Here is an 18,101-nt window from a genome sequence, read left to right as displayed (position 1 = left end):
ATGACACCATGCATTGCCACCAGTTTTTAAAATTAGCAGCATATTCACCAAGAGGCACTTTAATAGAGGGCAACATGGTGGTGTGATTAAGAGGGCAGGCCCCCCATTAGAGAAGCCTGGATGTGTATCCTGGCTCTGCCACTTCTAGAAGTACGTGATCTGACCTGGGGTACTGTCAGGAGTCACGACGTTTGCTTGCCTGTGTTTGACTCTCACACTGCGTTGCCCCCACACCACAGCCGCCATGCACCATTGGCCTAGAGTGGACTTTGCAAAAGAAACAAACCTGTGTTGCTTTAAGCCGCTGAGACGGTAGGGTTGTTTGTTAACCGCAGCATAACGCGGCTTATCCCTCTTTCTTACAAGTACCAGCCTCACAGGTTGTTGCGAGGGTTCCAGGAGAAATGTATGTAAGAACTTGACACAGTGGCTGGCTATTAGTGTAGGAGAAAAGAAATGCTTATGTGCTTCTGCTATACAAGCACCTCCAAGATAGGAGAGTAGCCAGTCCTCACACTCCCGTTCTTTTCTGTGCCTCCGTGGGGACTTGCACGCTGTTTTCCATTTTATGGAAGAAAAATGATAGAGGTACTGAAAACACATGGGATGGTGGGATGCATCATTCCTAGGGTGTGTTTAGGTAGCCTCGGACTCTGGAACTGACCAGAATTGAGAGTGCACATAGGTTCTATGGAAATAGCTCCATGTTCGTGTAAATCCAGGAGTTTAAGTTCTAATGAGAGTCTTTCCACGGCTCAAATTTTTAATACTTCAGTTTGAGCCAAAGCAGCGAACATTACCGCCCTCACTGGTTTTTAGTGGGAAATTCTAGCACTAGAAACTTGTTTTAAGACTCCAGAGAGAGGCAAATCTTAGCTGTGTATACTTGGAGGAAGCCGGATTTTATCATAAAGGTAACAAAATCCGTCTAGAGAGACTTAAAAACATCCAGTCGGCCATTCACCACTTAACTCCACAAGATGTTTTTGCCTGGGTGGCTAACAGGTAGCCATGCAGCTACGATTTGCTGGGCACCTCTAAGCAGATACGATTCATGCCTTTGCTAACAAGAAACAACTACAATAATCCAAGCAGGTGAAGAAAACCTTCAGATGTTGCTGCTCTAACCACATTTTTGTTACACTCGAATTCATTCAAAAACCTACATAAGAGACAAGAGGTACGAAATGTGTGTTCATGTTTTGCTTGGACAGATTTTGGCTCCTAGCAATTAATGCTTTCAGTCACATTAAGCATATAAATAATGCTTTGTGACATTACAGTATTTCCCATTACAGATCAATTTTGTAGCATTTGTCCATAATCCGACTTGAAATATTACCTAGAAACAAAATATGTTTTCCTTGAAACAGTCAGACCCTATTAGAAATCTAAGGCTTTACAAATCACCATGTTAACAGTTATGTCCCCTAGCTAAGGTTTTCTTTCCTTAAATAGTGTTAAATTCAGCCCCAGAAGCACTAGTCTCTGTGAGGGTTCTCTTCTTATGTGCACTGACTTGAAAGGAAAAATTTAGTGCTCAAAATATATTTAACATTTTACTATGCATAACTTAATAAATCAACCAGTATTCCCTTTGGGGGAAAAATAATGTTAGCACCTTTTACAAGTGTTATGCTTCTAATTAGGTTACAAGATATTATTTTCTCATTTTTCAAAAGACAGGTTTTCATTGCTTTAAAAAAAAAAGGTGTCAGCTTATTTCTGGGTAAGAGGAGTTATTCTCATTTCCTGACCATATAATCATACACCGTGGGTGAGCAAAGAAATAAAGGGAACATATATCAGAACCAAAGGTTGGAGCAGTAAAACTTAGCACTCACCAGTGGAGATTTTGCAGCCAGGAACACCTGGATCTGAGTTCTAGCCCTGCCTAGTGGAGTCAGGCGAATTACTGAACTTCTCATTCAGCAAATGTTAGCTAATTTTTAAATAATTTACACAATTTTTTCCCCCTGAAGAAAATCCTCTTTGACGAAAGCTAACTACCTCTCATTCATTCAGCAACTAAGATGGACCGGACCATTGCTCTCACATCCTAGCGTGCGAAAGACAGACGACGTACAAACAAGAACGTATCAAATGGTGCAGTTGGCTGAAGGCGGCCCCCCAAAAGCTATGTCTACCTCCTAACCCGCAGAACCTGTGAATGTGATCTTCCTTGGAAAAATGGGTCTTTGCAGATTAAGTAAGGATCTTGAGAGAAGATCATCTTGGATTATCAGGGTGGTCACTAAATCCAACGACAAGTGACTTTCCAAGTCACACAGAAGAGACACAGAGAGGAAGAAAAGGCCATAAAATGGGAGGCAGAGAGTGGAGTGATACAGCCACAACCAAGGAACATGTGGGGCCACTAGACTCTGGAAGCAGCAAGGAAGGATTCTGCCCTATATCCCCCCGAGGGAGCCTGGCCCTGCCGACACCTTCATTTCAGACTCCGACCTCTAGAACCGTGAGAAACTAAGTTTCTGTTGTTGTAAGCCTCCCTCTTTGTGGGCATTTGTACATCAACCCTAGGAAACAATGGCATAAATGGTAACACGTACCGAGAAGAAAATAAGATGGGCAAATGAGACAAAATATAAACAGGGACTCAGATGTGACCACCATAAATGATGGAGTCTGGAAGGCCCCAATTAGGATGTACCAGTTGAATTCCCTGAGGACATGGGAGAGGGGTGTTCTGAATCGGAGGGCGAGGGGGCAAGTATAAAGGGCCTAACCTGGGAATTAACTTGGTGTGTGCAAAGACCAGGAAGTGAGTGGTGCTGATTATGGGAGGTGCAGGGGAGAGTGGTAGGGAGATGCTGAGACAGGAAGGAACCAGACCCTGTAGAGCCTTGTAACCTCAGAGAGACCTAACACTTATAATGACTTGCAGATGCCCTTACGAGCAGAGAAAGACGTACGGACTGATTAAATAATGAGTATATGCCAAACATTGTAGCAATCGGATTAAAACCCAGAACCTTTTATAATCTTCCTCATGTAATCCCATCCCACTGTTAATTCAATATGAATAAGAATGTCACAAATAGAACATGTGAGGTCAAACACCACAGACACAGTAGAAAATCCTCAGCGGGATCCTTTATTTTGTTCACTTGCTACTTACAAGGTGAAATGTCAACCTGTAAAAGTTGTTTCTACCAGTTCAGCCAATGGCCTGGAACATCATCGTGTCCTCGTTCCACGGTGTATAGTCCTGGGGGGCAGATCCAAGGGTCGCAGCTTCACGGGGACCAGACGGCGCGGGTTCCAGAGCTCGAGCTCCGCACACTGCGCTTCCCCAGGACCCCACAGCCTCATTCCTACTGGTGATCAGCGAGGAAATGGATGGTATTTCTATTCACTTTTTCAAAGATCAGACCTACCTCATTTACATGTCAAGAAAATGTTCTCAAGTAAAATAAAGTGTTTACCATTTTCCTATAGCTCTTTGAATGCCTGGCATTCATGTTTTCCCTACCTCTAAAATTCCTTTCTTTTTCACATTATCTTTCTTGATTGCTTCTTAATGTAAAAACAAAAAGCACAAAGATAGGGATTTGTTGTGCACATTAGCAGGTCCGTGCAGAAAAATGCACGGAAGTTTGATATACCATTTACAGTGACAGCTCAGAGTACAAAGTCAAGAAGAAAGAATCTGGAATATTAGACGTGCTCTGAAATAAGCCTACACAGGAGGACACCACTGTAGTTTCATCAGAACTTTCTCTCACCAGCCGTTCAACAGTGGCAAATGCAAAAAACGTGCGGTTAAAATAACATAGCAGTCGCTTCATATATTGCCCCCAACCCACCCAACTTCTGAATATAGGGGCTCTTTCAAATTTTCTTCCCCTTTAGTCTACGTTTAATGGAAAAAGCTAAAAAATCATGTTTTAGCAAGTATCCCCAAAGCAATTTACCCAGGTTTTAATGTGTTTGGAGAGTCTCACTGAAAGAATAGCAATAATGATTTTCCAGTAAATACTGAGTGAAAAACAATTTTAACCCCAATCTGAGGTTATAAATTTGCTTTTTTTGTGAATGAGACAACTGTAGCAACCATCCCAGACATGAAAAGAAAGCCTCCCATAGTCTGCTGTATGTATCAAAGCTCATCATGATTTTTTGTGAGATCTTCCCCATAATTGGTAGCTTGGCTTCCGACAAACATGTTCCAGTTGTCTAATATCTCCTCTTTAGTTAGCTTTTCATCCTGCAAGAGAGAGGAAAGACCTCTGTCACAGCAGCTCTGGTAACTCTGAGTAATAGTTCAGCATGAAGCTCATGTTATTTCATGGGTTTTCAACATCTAAAATATTACAGGTCATAATGAAGAAGCTGCTAGGTACCTCCAGCAGTCACCGTCACACTGCCCTGCAAAAACTAAACCGGAACAGCCCCCTGGCTTAAAAGCTGTGCTAAAATACATCAGGCAAGTCCTCGAGGAATTCAGAAGCTAGAATCCAGTTATGTCTACACACAGTGCTGACATTCCCCAAACAGGCCCCAAAGAATTCCATTCCCCTTTTATAGCCTGACTGAAAAACTCTACTGCGTCCCAAGAACTTGCAACAGTGATCCAACTGGAAGACACAGGACTTATTTCTAAATCTTGTTTGTTTACTTGGATATTTACCAACAGGTATTGAAGTGCTGGGCATCAGAGCCAGCAGTAAGCGCATGCTTGAAGATGCCTGGGATGTAACGGGATGGCATCCTTGCGTCTGACACATGACAGATGTTTGGTAAATTATCTGCTGAGTGACTGGCTGAATGAACAAACCTGTCCTAGGGCAACTCAGGGTATATCTCTTAAATCCCTGCCCTGCCCACAGCAAACAAAGTTACCGGTTCTGCAGTCCTAAGAGATGGCAATGAATTAAGTGTGTGGCCCATAGCAGACTATCCAGGAATGTCTGGGCCAATTGAGTTCACCGTGGGTTACCAAGGTCTTGGCTAGGGGCGCCTGGGTGGCTCAGTCAGTTAAGCGTCTGACTTTGGCTCAGGTCACTGATCTCACAGTTCCTGAGTTTGAGCCCTGCGTCCGGCTCTGTGCTGACAGCTTGGAGCCTGGAGTCTGCTTTGGATTCTGTGTCTCCCTCTCTCTCTCTGCTCCTCCCCCACTCACTCTCTCTCTCTCTCTCTCTCTCAAAAATAAATAAACATTAAAAAAAAAAAATTTTAAGGGGCGCCTGGGTGGCGCAGTCGGTTAAGCGTCCGACTTCAGCCAGGTCACGATCTTGCAGTCTGGGAGTTCGAGCCCCGCGTCAGGCTCTGGGCTGATGGCTCAGAGCCTGGAGCCTGTTTCCGATTCTGTGTCTCCCTCTCTCTCTGCCCCTCCCCCGTTCATGCTCTGTCTCTCTCTGTCCCAAAAATAAATAAGTGTTGAAAAAAAAAATCAAAAAAAAATTTTTTTAAAAATCAAGGTCTGGCTGAAGTTTACAAGTCTGTAATGTAGGTCAAGAATGACACGGCTGCCATGGGCCACGGGCCAAATGCTATCACTAAAGAACCAAACAGAACCAATCTTATGTAAACTGTCTCCCTTCAAGGAACGATTCCAGAACAACGTGAAATACCTTGTTTTTGTCTGACTCATACACCAGGTGTCTGGCCTCGGCCTGAGCATGGTCATAGTCCTGAGGGAGGATCCAGTGGCGAATCTCATCTTTGTCCAGCTTCCCATCCTTGTTCAGATCCCGGAACTCATTAAACTGCTCCCGTTCTGACACAACCCAGTCAGGCTCAGGGCCGTTCTCCTCATGGGAAAACATATCCGCTAGAAGGGAAGGTTGTTCTTAGTTACGAGGACAAGTGGGAAGGTAAGTCAAGGAAAACCTGACCTCCTGAGTTTTTGGAAGGATGATGACCAGTCAAGAGACCTAACCCAGAAGTCTCGTGGGCAGTTTCTTGGGGATAATGACAGAATGATTTATCCACTATGAAAGCTGCTTGGCAGAATAGAAAGAACTGAGTTTAGGAATCAGAAGATGAATCCAGTGAGTTCAGTGACTGGGATTAAGTTACTTAATTCAGTGACTGAGTCCTAAATTGTCTTGTCTATAACATGGAGGTAATATTTAAAAACCACAGAGTTATTATGAAGATTACATAGGATACTCTCTATAAATACACTCTACAACCCAAATTGGCACTATCTAAGTGAAAAACCAATAAGGACCAACATCAAGCACTTTCTACAGTCCAGGTATTATATAAAAAATATTTTACATACACTTTTTTCATTTAATTTTCTTAACAATCTTATGAATTAGGTATTATTATTATTCCCACTTTATAGATGAAAACACTGAGGCACAGCCTTACTCCAAGGACCCACAGCTAGCATGAGCTCAAGACAATGTAGGAGCAGGAGCACTCTGCTTCCAACCCATGGCCTTTACCGCTTATTCCTTTCGTTGCTGGTATCGTTCCCAAGGGGCTTTTGCATAGATCATTTTATTTCACCCTTATAACAATTATATAAGATGGATTATTATCCTTATTATACAAAATGGCAGGAAAAGAAAAAAGAAGGCAACGTTCATATGCATTGTTTGCTAAGTCACTAGATCTTCTTGGACAACACAGCTACTCTGTGGGCAGTTTTCTCTTTGATGGAAACCCAAGTTGGAAATGTCAGGAGGTAGAGAGAGCAGGTAGTGAATCAAGGGAAAAGAGAAGCAAGACTCTTGTTTCAGCACATGTTGGACCCACACTGGAAATTTGCAGACTGTTTTTGAGAAAGAGCTGTCACATTTATTAGCTAACTTGGGCATCGTCTAATACTACAAGCCTGGGCGCTATGTATTCCCATTTTATGGATGAGGAAGCTGAGGCTTCTCATGATTACATGACTCCCACTGGGTCACACAACTAGTAAGTGGAGAAGCCAGGGCTCCCAAGTGCAGTGCTGTTCCCAGTGCACCACATCACCACTGGTTTTCCACTCCCTCCCACCTGAAAAGAAGGCTTCTCCATCAATGAAGTCACTTGCAGGACAAGTCCACACGTCAGGCCTCTCTGACTGTGAGCTGCTCAGAACTGGATTTTCAAGCACAATGCCCCCCACCTCTCTCCCTGCCCAGTGTGAAGAATGGAATGTGTCTTTTAGGCAAAGCCACTCGGAGTTTTGCCCCTGACTTTGCACTGTTTCAATGCAGAGTTCAGGAGGGCCAGGAAGAGCACACACTTAATCAAAAGTGCTACATTGCTTGTTTCAGTCCGTCAGCCTTTTCTGTCTAATTCCATCACCACTGTCAAGGTGAGTCCACAGCTCTGAACTGTCCCTCGCGCACGCACCGGGCCAGAGGATGGCTCTGCGGCTTGCACGGACGAGTAGCCTGTCAGCATGTGTCATCCCACAAAGGTAGAGCCACCAAGATCACTTTAATTACTGTAGTGAGAGCCACCTGTCTGTTACCACAGGCCGAGGAAGAACAGCGTTCGGTCCTGCAGATCAGATATAATTTCTAATGATTAGAAGAAACTTTGCTCTCCATTACCGAAGGCACTTGTTCCTGTGCCTGGGGTGGCAAAGTGATACAACCACAGACTAGAGACTGATGGCGACTCGGGCTCCTGTATTATGCTGAAAGATAATTAACTGCTTCTATTAAATAGGAGTACAAAAATGATATGCATCCCATCCCTCAAATGATTTTCCAGCCTTTACTGACACTTGGGAGAAGAGCCACCACCACAAGGCAGCCTGCTGTTGGAACCAAGTAGCAGAGCCCTGAAGTGGCAGTGACAAGGGTCGAGTGGAAGCTGCCACGTTGCCTGCCCCAGTCCTTTATGCCTGGAGACCTACAGGCTGCTCGGGAGGGCTCTAGCCAGCCAGGTGACTTCCGACCCGGGGGCATTAATCGGAGCCCCACTCTACCAGTGCTCGGGCGCCTGACAACACACTTCCTGATGCTTGAAGGGGAGCCCATCAGAACAAAATGCTAGGTTCGGTACTCCCAAAGGATCAAAACCCAGAGGCACACAATGGCTAATCAAGGGGCAACCGTGCGCTCCGTAAAAGGATGTACCTCTTTAAGAAGGGGCACCTTTCTGCAGATGCCTGGGTGTTCAACACAGCTCCATCTACCTAGTGCTCTTAGATCCCACAGACTGACCCACAGTGTCTTTCAGGGTCCTTCAGGGTCAGTCTGCTCTAGCCTAACTGTAAATCCGTCAGATCCCCACGTTCACTCTGCAAAGGTAAAACTACACAGTGTGGAGGAGGGCACCTCTCAGAGCCGTGGGCCCGCTCTTGGCCGCTGTGTGAAGTCTCATAAATGCCTCCCTGAGGTTGTACCACTAGGGACTGGTAATGACAAGGCCCTCCCCAGTGGGAAGGCACAACAATGGCAACTTCAGGCTTGCAGCTGTTGCTAAAAGAGACGTCTGACCAAAGCAGCTAGACATGTGTGGGTGGAAGAATGTTGCCCAGTTGGGACAGAAGAACAAGACCCTAGGCCACACTCACCAATATACTCGTCCTGATCCAGAAACCCATCCCCATTCTTGTCGATGTCCTCCAGAGTTTCCTAGGAAGCAGAGGGGAACAGAGAATGCAAGATGGCTATGTGCTCTAAGTCTGAGAATTCTACCTACTGTCCTCCTTTCTCTGGCTTTTCTGGCTGAAAATGCTTGGAAACTTTTGGCTCGTCTCTTTTCCTCCCCAGGCGTTAAGTTTCTTATCTGTAAAACAATAGGCAGTGGCTTGGGTTCCTCCTCCCCCATCCCATAGTTGTAACAGCACAACACTCTCTTCACATGAAAATGTACTTATAAGCCCAGAGGGACTCTGATTTTATCAAGAAGCCATGCCAGGCCAACTATCTCCATCATCCAGCCAAATCATCCTCGGGGGTACCTGTGAGGAACCCAGCTCGGGAACCACCAGCCTAGATAATCACAAAAAAATAGATTCCAGTGCTAACTGGACTATGAAGGCTGGGTTGGTGTCATAAAAATACGAAACAGTGAGCAACTAAAAAATAAAAGTGTATCTGACTTTTGAATGTATGTGTTCTATGTTTAGTCCATTAGACTTCTTAATTAGGTTTATTGTGAGGGTGAGTAATTAAATGAATTTACTGTCCATTGTCACAGCAACTCACAGGCATATCCTGGGTTAAAGAAAATAGCCACCCAAGAGCAGAGCGTCAATCCAGAGGCACATAATCTTCTTGTGGACAATTCCCTAATCTTCATCTGCCTCTGGCAAGTTAGGTGTGGCTAAATGGATGTTGGGTGGTAAAAAGAAATGTTTCTTAGAGCCACTGCCCAGTCCTTAGTGTCTTGGTGGTCATGAGAAGGAAGAATAAACCAAGAGTGGATACCACCTACCAGCTGGAAAACTAAAATATAGTCCAGAGCCGATTATGAACAAAAACTTTAGCCACTTGTTTCCCAGCATCAAAGCAGTCAGAACTGGCCTGGCATATCTGCCCAGGAAAGAGATGATGGCATTTATTTTACTGTCATGGCAAATGAAGACATTTGGGACCCTGCCAGCCACTATGGAAAGCAACTACACTCAGAGGCCTTATAAGCATCTCTCAAAGCCTAGGGTCAGACTCATTCATCCTCCAAAGACCCAGCCCGAAGAGGAGTGTCCTTCCAGCTACAGTTTTATTTTAAGTTTCTATATGTTTTAACAACCATGCATTCCATTTCAGAGTCTTTTCCCAGTTCCTTCAAGGGTGCAAAATGGACAGAGACTAGCTAGTTGCTCACAAAACCCTTCTGCTCTTTTCGGGCACACATCTGTATTTCCCTGCCTTGTCATATCTAGAAGCAGTCCATGGAAGGTAAAAGGGAAGATGATTCATTTCCTGGCCAGAACAGTAATGGTAGACTGTTGCCTTCTCCTCATTCCCTATCTTTTCCTTTGTCTCCCAGCTGGTTGTTGCCAGGATGACCTTGAAGCCACAAGATGGCAGAGTGTAAGATGTAAGTAGCCTGAAAGTACTTGGAGAAGTGCCCAGAAGACCCACCTGACTCAGGCCATCTGCACTGGACTTGGTATAAGCAAAAATAAGCTCTGTTTTACATGGCTAGGATTGGGGCTGTTTGTTACAGCAGCTAGCCTGCCCTGACTCACAGTGGTAGACAAGTATTCCATTGTATTCTACTTCAGAGTTCTTCTCCAATTCCCCGCAGGTTGAATGAAGAATGCTCTTTCTTTAGAAGAAGGGACAAGACTTTGGTACAGATTTTGTTCTGGTCTTTTCCCAGTCCGGGCTCTTTATCTTACCAAAACCACAATTTCCTTCATATGCTCAAACTCCTCAGGGTGCAAAAAGGCGGTGAACTCCTCCCGAGTGGCTATCTGGTCACCATCGAGGTCTGCAGCCTTGAACCTTCTCTCATCACGTGGCAGCATCTTTTTAAAGGTGTTATGATCTAAAGGATCTTGAAACTCTTCAGGGTTTCCTGCAAGATGTGTGCAGAAACATTTAAACTGGGCTGCTAAGGAAAGCATTTCCTTCCAGATCAGTCATCCTTCATGCCCAAATGGTACACACAGGACAAAAAAGGTCCTGACCAATTGAGTTCTTTGAAGCATTTTACCTTTAGCATCTGTCCCTTCATCCCTCCTATAATCCAGGCCCCAACGGCTTATTGGGGGCATTATAGCAAGTGGTTAGGAGTGCTGGCTTTAGGCTTTTCTTCGCAGAACTCTGCTCTCATAATATCATTCTTTGACCTAGAACATGCACAGGCTCCCTAGTACCTGCAATATTCTGTCTAGACATTTCTGTCTGGCCTTCATAATCTCCCTTAATGTAACCACGAGTGTGTGCTCCACCAGCTCTCCTGAGACTTATCTCCTAGCTCTCTCTACCACGTACCCAGTGGGGCTGCACTCTACGCTTTGCACACATCCCTCTACCTTCACAAACACGCATGTCTTACATCCAAACCCTACCCACTGCTGAATTCACTGCTGCACCTTTGCTCCTCCAATGGACCCACCTTCCCCACTTGCCTCTATCTCTCCAAATATATATCCATTTTTCAAGGCCCAGCTCCCAGACCACCCTCCACCAGGAAACCTTCCCTGACTGCTTCAGCTCACTCGGTCCTTGCTGTCTGAAACTTGGCAGCATTTTGAGACTGTAGCACAGGCACACTTCATCTCTGCTCTGTTCTCTTTGTTCTTTGTGCCTCTGAGATTGTAAGCTCATATTGGGCGGCAACCTAAGTCACTTTTTATTGGACCCGGGACCCCTCCCGCTACTCACCACCCACAGCTTCACTCAGGGTAAGGAGCTCTGTACATTCTTAGTAAGCAGAGGAGGATGTTATACAAGCAGGCTCTACTTAGGGGGTTGTGACATCTCCCGGAGGCAGTAGATGTGTTGAGAGAGGAGAGGCTCCCGCAAGGAGCTTGTTATGTGGGCCCCAGCTGTGCAAATGCTCAGGCAGCACCTCTTACCTAGGTAGTAACCATAGGTGGCTTGTTTGTATTCTTCCCAGGAAATTTTATCATCTTTGTCCCGATCATAATCCTTCCAGACTTTAGCGACATTATCGTAGATGTATCTTCTCTGCACTCGCTTGATCCAAGTTTTCAGCTCTTCAGTAGTAACAAAGCCATCCCCATCACTGTCAATTCGGTCAACAATCTTCCTGTAGTTTAAAAAAAAAACAACAACCCACAAGGCTATTATCAAGGCTTGTGTGATCCTGATCCAGAAAAAGATCAAACACCGCAGAATCTAAAATGCATAAGCAAGTGAAATAAAAGCAATGATCCAATTGTGCTGGAAAGGATCTTAAAGTTCATCTTTTCTGAGGGTAATATGCGTCCTCCCCCCATTGCCAATGGCAGACACTACTAGCGGACCATGCCCTCTGTCCTGATAAACCCAGGCGTGCCTCTGAATCCTTCTCAACACCGCACTGTGCAGGTGGACACCACCAATTGATGAGAGTTGATTGTGAGATGAAACCCAACAGTCTTCTCCAGATGCAGTCCAACTCCCTTGTGTTACAGTGATGGAAACAGAGGCTGAGAGAAATGAGACGACTTTTCCAAGATCACACAGCTAGTATTTAGTATAACAGGGTAAGAACCCATGTCTTCTGGTGCTAGGTCTAATGCAAAATAAAATAAAATAAAATTTGAAAAAAAGGAAAATTCTAGGTAAACCAGAAGATAAGCGAGTTCTTTTCTTTTTCTTCTTCTTCTTCTTTTTTAAAATATCACCACTTTGGACTCATACTCGACACTTAGAAGACCAGATCTTGTTAGCCAAAGCATAAAACGTCAGGGATGAAAGAGCCTTCACATCATGAAAACTATTCAAGAAGCCTGACCAGCTGAGCCAGCTGCAGGAGCCTACACCCTGCCCTTTGGGCGAAGATACCTATGTCCAGGGGGGGTCTCCTGCTCCACAGCTAGCCCGGGGTCCAGCGACTGCCCGCTGGACTCTACTGAGGTACCCCCAAACCCTGGTCCAAAGTAAACTTCAGGCTGGGAACTCACCAGTGTCCATCTCTAGGCCAGAGGGTCCCAAGCTAGAGATGCAGTCCCTGTGGGGAACTTCAAGGACACCCACAAGCCATTTCCAATGCTTAAGAAAGTTCCAGTAGTCCATTTACCTGGGATGCGGTCAGCCAGGCTACTTAGGGATTTATTTCTTTGCTTAGAGCTGCAGTCTATCAACTCAGCGGGAAAACTTTCTTACTGTCAACAGAAGTTCTAACTGACAGTTACTCTTTCATTAATTAGAAATGGGGAAGGAATTTATTAGTTCGTATAAAGTTACTGTCTCCTACCTGAACCTGGGGAGCCCGTTTCCCTCTTCCTCAGGAAAGTGTGAGTGCTACAAACAGCTTTCCTGTGTCCCCTCATTTGCCATCTTAACAGGTCCCAGAGCTAACAGACTAAGCCTCAAGTATCCTCAGGCTTCCTTCCAGGGATTCACAGCCTTTCTGGATCTCAGTTTGCCTGACTATAAATTGGAACACCTGCTTTACAAGGGATGTTGTGGGGAATACAGGAGAAAATGTGTGCCCAGCCTCACTAAGGGCAGCAATCTAGATCACAGGTGGATGGAGAACTCAGCGAACACCCAGCAGGTAACAGAAGTAACAGAAGTGAGCCAAGACTCCAGGTGGAGCCGCAGGCAACCTGGAGATGCCCATCTCTGCTCCAGACGATGAATGCCACATGGGAATAGAAGTCCACGGTGTCAAGAGAAACCAGAAATCAGGGTCTGTATGTGAAATCGCTCAGCTTAAATGTGGGCAAGTAATTTACATTTTTTCTAAGAGCTCATAGCATGTTTGTGACTGCGTGTGGCCTGTGGGCCTCCGCTCTGCAAGCCCCTTGGCCTAGCTGTCTCCAGAAGCTCTAGAACTGTCACATTTTCAGAATCTAAGGTCAGGTGGTGACTGCCTGGATCCAGCCCAACCCCGGGGGGGGGGGGGGGGGGCGGGGGAGGGCGGGCAGAGGGGACTGCTGCACCAGGAGCTGTGGGCAGAAAGGTGGCTTTTCATGTTCCATCACGTCCCAACCTTCCACCCACCTTCTAGCCTGGATTTACCTTACAGGTGAGTGTGTGTCCACTGCCTGTCTGGTAGCTCAGGCCAGATGTCCCCCCAGAGACCACTTCCCCACCCCACGTTAAGTCCAGAGCAAGCACTGACTGTTCTACTTCCCACGTGCCTGGATTCACAGTCTCCTGCCCTCAGGACTAGCTGTGCCTGGTTAAGGCACTCGTGGCCACTCCCCTGCCCCTGGTCTCTCCACCTGCGCCTCAGTTATATTCTCTGTCCTCCTGCCTGTCTGACATTACTAACAAGTTTTTGGGATGGTGACATTTTGATTACGTACCTAATCTCTACCTCAAAGAGATCCTTCCTGCTCTGCTCTTAGGTCCCCTCCCACCTCCCACTTCTGCCCTGTCCCTTTACTGTCCCAACAGCCTTCATCCCCCAGAACAGGTTTCAAAACTTTTATAAGCAGGCTGTTTTCAGGAATGCCTTCCTCTGCTTGTGCACCTGGCGACCTCTGAGCCATCCTGCAATCTCTGATCAGGTGACGTCCCCAAACCCCTAAGCCCCGCTCTCCAACCTGAAGCCCTAGGGGCTCCTTTTCCCGAGTGTGGTCACTGTGGTTTTTACCTGCCGCCATCATAGCAATTACACATTAGTGTCTGCTTGTGTTTCTCTCCTCTACTTTTATTTATTAAAAAAATTTTTTTTAATGTTTATTTTTGAAGGAAAGAGAGACAGATTGTGAGCGGGGGAGGGGCAGAGAGAGAGGGAGACAGAGTCGGAAGCAGGCTCCAGGCTCTGAGCTGTCAGCACAGAGCCCGACGCGGGGCTCAAACTCACGAAGAGCGAGATCATGACCTGAGCCCAAGTCGGCTGCTTAACCGACTGAGCCACCCAGGCTCCCCTCTTCTACTTTTAATTATAAGTACTTTGAGGCCTAGAGCATAAGGTTTTATCTTTGTATCTGCCAAGCATCTAACACGGTGCCTGGCACACAATAGCCATGGAAATGTTTGTTGCATGAATACATGAACGAAGTTAAGGTGTCCCTACCAGGGCCAAATGCAGAGCAACTTCACCAGCACTAGCTCTCACCACTAGGCTTATGGTCATGATAAAGGCATTAAACTGGAAGCTGTTAGGACTGCAAACTGCAGAGTTCCCTACTCCAAATCCCAAAACCTCCCCTCCTCCTCGTAGGTGACAGTGCTGCCTCTCAGGGTCCCAGAATAAATCAGTTTCCAAGTGCTTCAAAGCTAATACAATAGACTGAACTCATCAATGGCCCCCATTGTGAAGTCCTGAACAAGAAGAGAAAAGTACTTCTCGGCAAAATAAAAGGTGATTGTTTGGAGGTGACTTTGAAGTCCAAAGATCTTTTTATCAGGGCGGGCAGATGGTGCACCCACACAATAGGTATAATTTAGCCTCATATCTTAACCAACCACACTGGCCTTTGGTGGCCCCCTTCAGCACAGGGATGGCTGTTCTTTTTTCATGTATCAGGACAGAAAGATCCTCCACTCCCAGGAAGCAGGTTCCAGGAGGCCTGGTGCCCAGTAGGCAGGGCTACTGGGACCCTCCCCCGCCCAGCCTCCACTTGGGACCAGGCCATGGCTGCTGATTCCTCTATGGAAGGGTTCCCAGATACCTCTGCACAATGACCAAGTGTGTCCCCAGGGGACCCGCAGAGGGTGCACTGAGATGTACCTAAGTTTTGTTTTCCAGGTTTGGTTCCTGATTCAACTGCCTTCAACTGTGAAATTCACAATCTGCCGCCACACCCTCCAGCTTTTTGCCCTCAGTTGCCAAGGGACTGGGTGCCTCCGCAGACATCTGCTGGAAAGAGAAACTGGGGGACCGGTTTCCATTCCCACTTCCCACTCCCTATCCCCTAATGTCCCTATCTTCTCACCAAGGTTTGTATATCCCCACTTCTACAATCTCTACTATTAGGCAGGAGGCAAGAACACCCCTGCCGCGGCCCAAGAACACCCGCCAGGAATCTACCCTCTCCCTCATCTGCTCCTTCAGCTTTGATCCATTTGTGTTCATCCTGCAGACCTTCTTAGCAGTGTCACAAAACCTCCACCCCGGGAACTGGGGGAGAAGAGGGAAACTGGGAAGGTGGGGAAGAACTCATGTCACTAAAAGGCCACTGTGCACAAACTCTTCTTTTGTACCCACTCTCCCCTCCCTTCTGATGCAACCGAGGGGAGGGGGCGGGCCCTCGCCGCCCTGGCTCCCGCTGCCGCTGCCACGTTCCTGCCTCCCCGCGGGAAGCCACCCCGGCCCGGGCGCGGCGGCTGTCCCCACGCTCTGGTCCCCAGCCCGCGGGCAATTCAGCGCGAGCCGGGCCGCCGCAGCACCCGCCGGACCCCGCCCTCCGCCCGCGCGCCCGATTTCGCTTTCGCTTTGCTTTGCGGCGCGCGTCCCGCGTGGCTCCCGCCGGGGTGTCCCCGCGGGCACCTGCGACGCCCCCCAGCGCGGCCGGGACCGCGGCCTCACCCCAGCCTCTCCTTGCTCTCCTCCGAGGTGAGCTGGTCGAAGGTCTTGGAGTCCTCTTTGCCCAGGAAGGCCTCGTGGTCGTACTGGAAGCTCTGGTTGTCCTCGGCCGGCCGCTCGCCCAGCTCCGAGTCGGGCCGCACCACGCGCTCCTTGCGCACCGTGGGTTTGGCCCGCAGCGCCCCGGGCGCCAGCGCCAGCGCCAGCAGCAGCCCCAGGGCGAGCCCCAGGAGGCGGTCGCGGCCGCCACGCGCCATCGTCAGGACGGGAGAGCGGCCCGCGGGGAGGCACGGAGCGAGCGACTAGGACGGCGACTGGGGAGTGGGGGCTCCCAGCGCGGTGGCGGCGGCGGCAGCGGCGGGGGAGGGGACGGGCCCGCCCCGCGCCAGAGCGAAGGGGCGCGCCCCGGGCCGCGGGCAGGGAAGCTTCGGGCAGCCCGGCTCACGCGCCCATTGGCCGCCGGGCCGCGGGGAGGGGGGGAGGCCGGGGAGGCCGAGCCACGTCGCCAGCCCGGGTGGTGGGCGCGGGGCTCGGGTTTCTCCTCGGCCCCTCCCCGCGATCTCGTCGCGAGGGGCGGGCCCAGGCGTACTGGGCTGGGGACTCCAGGCTCCTAGGAAGACGGGGAAGTTCTTTGTCAAGCAACAGATGTTCAGGATAAAATTCCCTTTCTCTTCTTCCAGTTATGGAGAATTGAAAGGAACGAGGCGCTGCCCCTCCCCAACTTCCAGCTGGACGCCTGTACCCCAGCCCTAGACCTCAACCCCAAGATGCGCTCTTAAACCAAATTCATCCCCACTTACCCAAACTTGGAGTCTGGTTACAAACACAAGAGGCTGGAAAGAAACCTGGGTGGCTGAGGTCCACTAGAAACGAGGGCGCAAACCCAAATGTTGGGGAGGGCCCAACGAGTAGATATGACGAGGGGCCAGCTAAACTGAGCAGTCCTTTATATGCCAGCTGCCAGGAGTGCAGGCCCCAACCTGGCAGATAGTCCCGTTACCTCCCCCGCCAAATCAGGATTTCAGAGGTCCATGTTTCCATTTCTGAACCACGGTAACTCATTTTACAAAAACACTGCGCAATTCAAACAAATCTTGCCTATACATTGAATGCTGGGTAATGCTACCAATATAGAGAAGTTCTGTAGAACTTTCTGCAGCCATAAAAATGTTCTATCTCTGGGCTGTCCAATAGTGGGTATTGAGACACTTGATATGTACCGAGTGTAACTAAGGTTTTGAAATTTTAATTTATGTTCAAACTTAAATAGCTACATGTGGCCAGTGGTTGTCATGCTGGATGGTACAGGTCTAGAACAATGACTCTGTGTCATAGCCTTTTGAGACTCATTGAAAACCAAGGGCCTCCTTCCAGGAAAATGTGCATATAATTACTGACATGAATGTTTGATTAAAGTTTCAGGATGTTCATGGATTGTCTGAAGGCCTACTCTTGTGCCTCAGGTTCAGCATCCCTAGAAAACTAAACCTGTGGTCGAAGAGAGGAGCCCCCTGGACAGAGGTACTCCTGGAGCATTTCCTTTATCTTGTTCTGTCTCCCCATCCTGATAGTCTAGAAAAGGTCACTGGGCTGTGCCTCTTGCTCTTGTAAGAAGGATGCCAGGACATTATTGGCATAGATCCAAGTACCTTTTTTATGAAGACTTCTTTCAATCAATTAATGAATAATTATTGTATGCCCATCATGGCCTAATTACTGGCCTGGGTGATGAGGGTACGATGCAGGATAAGACCTTCATGATCTCTGCAGCTACAGGGTTTGTGAATAGATAATTCATTCATTCATTCATTCATTCATTCATTCAATAAACTAAGCACCTGTTAAATGTCAGGGCTGTGATGGGTACTGGTTTACCAAGTAGCAAATCAGTGTGATAAGTGCTGCGGGGGAAGGCATTCAGTATTATGGGGGTACATCAGAGGGACAGAACCCAGATTTGGGGATCCACTGGGGAAAGCCTCCTAGAGAAAAGGACATCTAAACAGAGACTGAAGGTAGGTGGGTTAAGCCAGACAGCAGGGGTGTGGATATATGAGGGGAGAACAAGGTTCTGT

The 18,101-nt window shown here is 47.7% G+C and overlaps 1 protein-coding gene across 1 annotated transcript; it reads right to left on the bottom strand.

The window, feature by feature from the left end:
• Positions 1-3,087: 3,087 nt before the first annotated feature.
• On the bottom strand, positions 3,088-16,542 carry RCN1 (reticulocalbin 1). Its single transcript, XM_047878954.1, has 6 exons — positions 16,030-16,542; positions 11,453-11,646; positions 10,268-10,446; positions 8,492-8,552; positions 5,595-5,794; positions 3,088-4,228 (listed from the first exon to the last, which is right to left on the bottom strand). The coding sequence occupies exons 1-6, from the start codon at positions 16,281-16,283 to the stop codon at positions 4,121-4,123; spliced, it is 996 nt and encodes a 331-aa protein (XP_047734910.1). The 5' UTR covers positions 16,284-16,542; the 3' UTR covers positions 3,088-4,120.
• Between the last annotated feature and the right edge of the window lie 1,559 nt (positions 16,543-18,101).

The sequence above is a fragment of the Prionailurus viverrinus genome, chromosome D1 (assembly GCF_022837055.1).
Source record: "Prionailurus viverrinus isolate Anna chromosome D1, UM_Priviv_1.0, whole genome shotgun sequence".
Taxonomy (NCBI): Eukaryota; Metazoa; Chordata; class Mammalia; order Carnivora; family Felidae; genus Prionailurus; species Prionailurus viverrinus.
The sequence above is the reverse complement of the archived record's forward strand: the minus strand, read 5'-3'. Positions and strand labels throughout refer to the sequence as shown.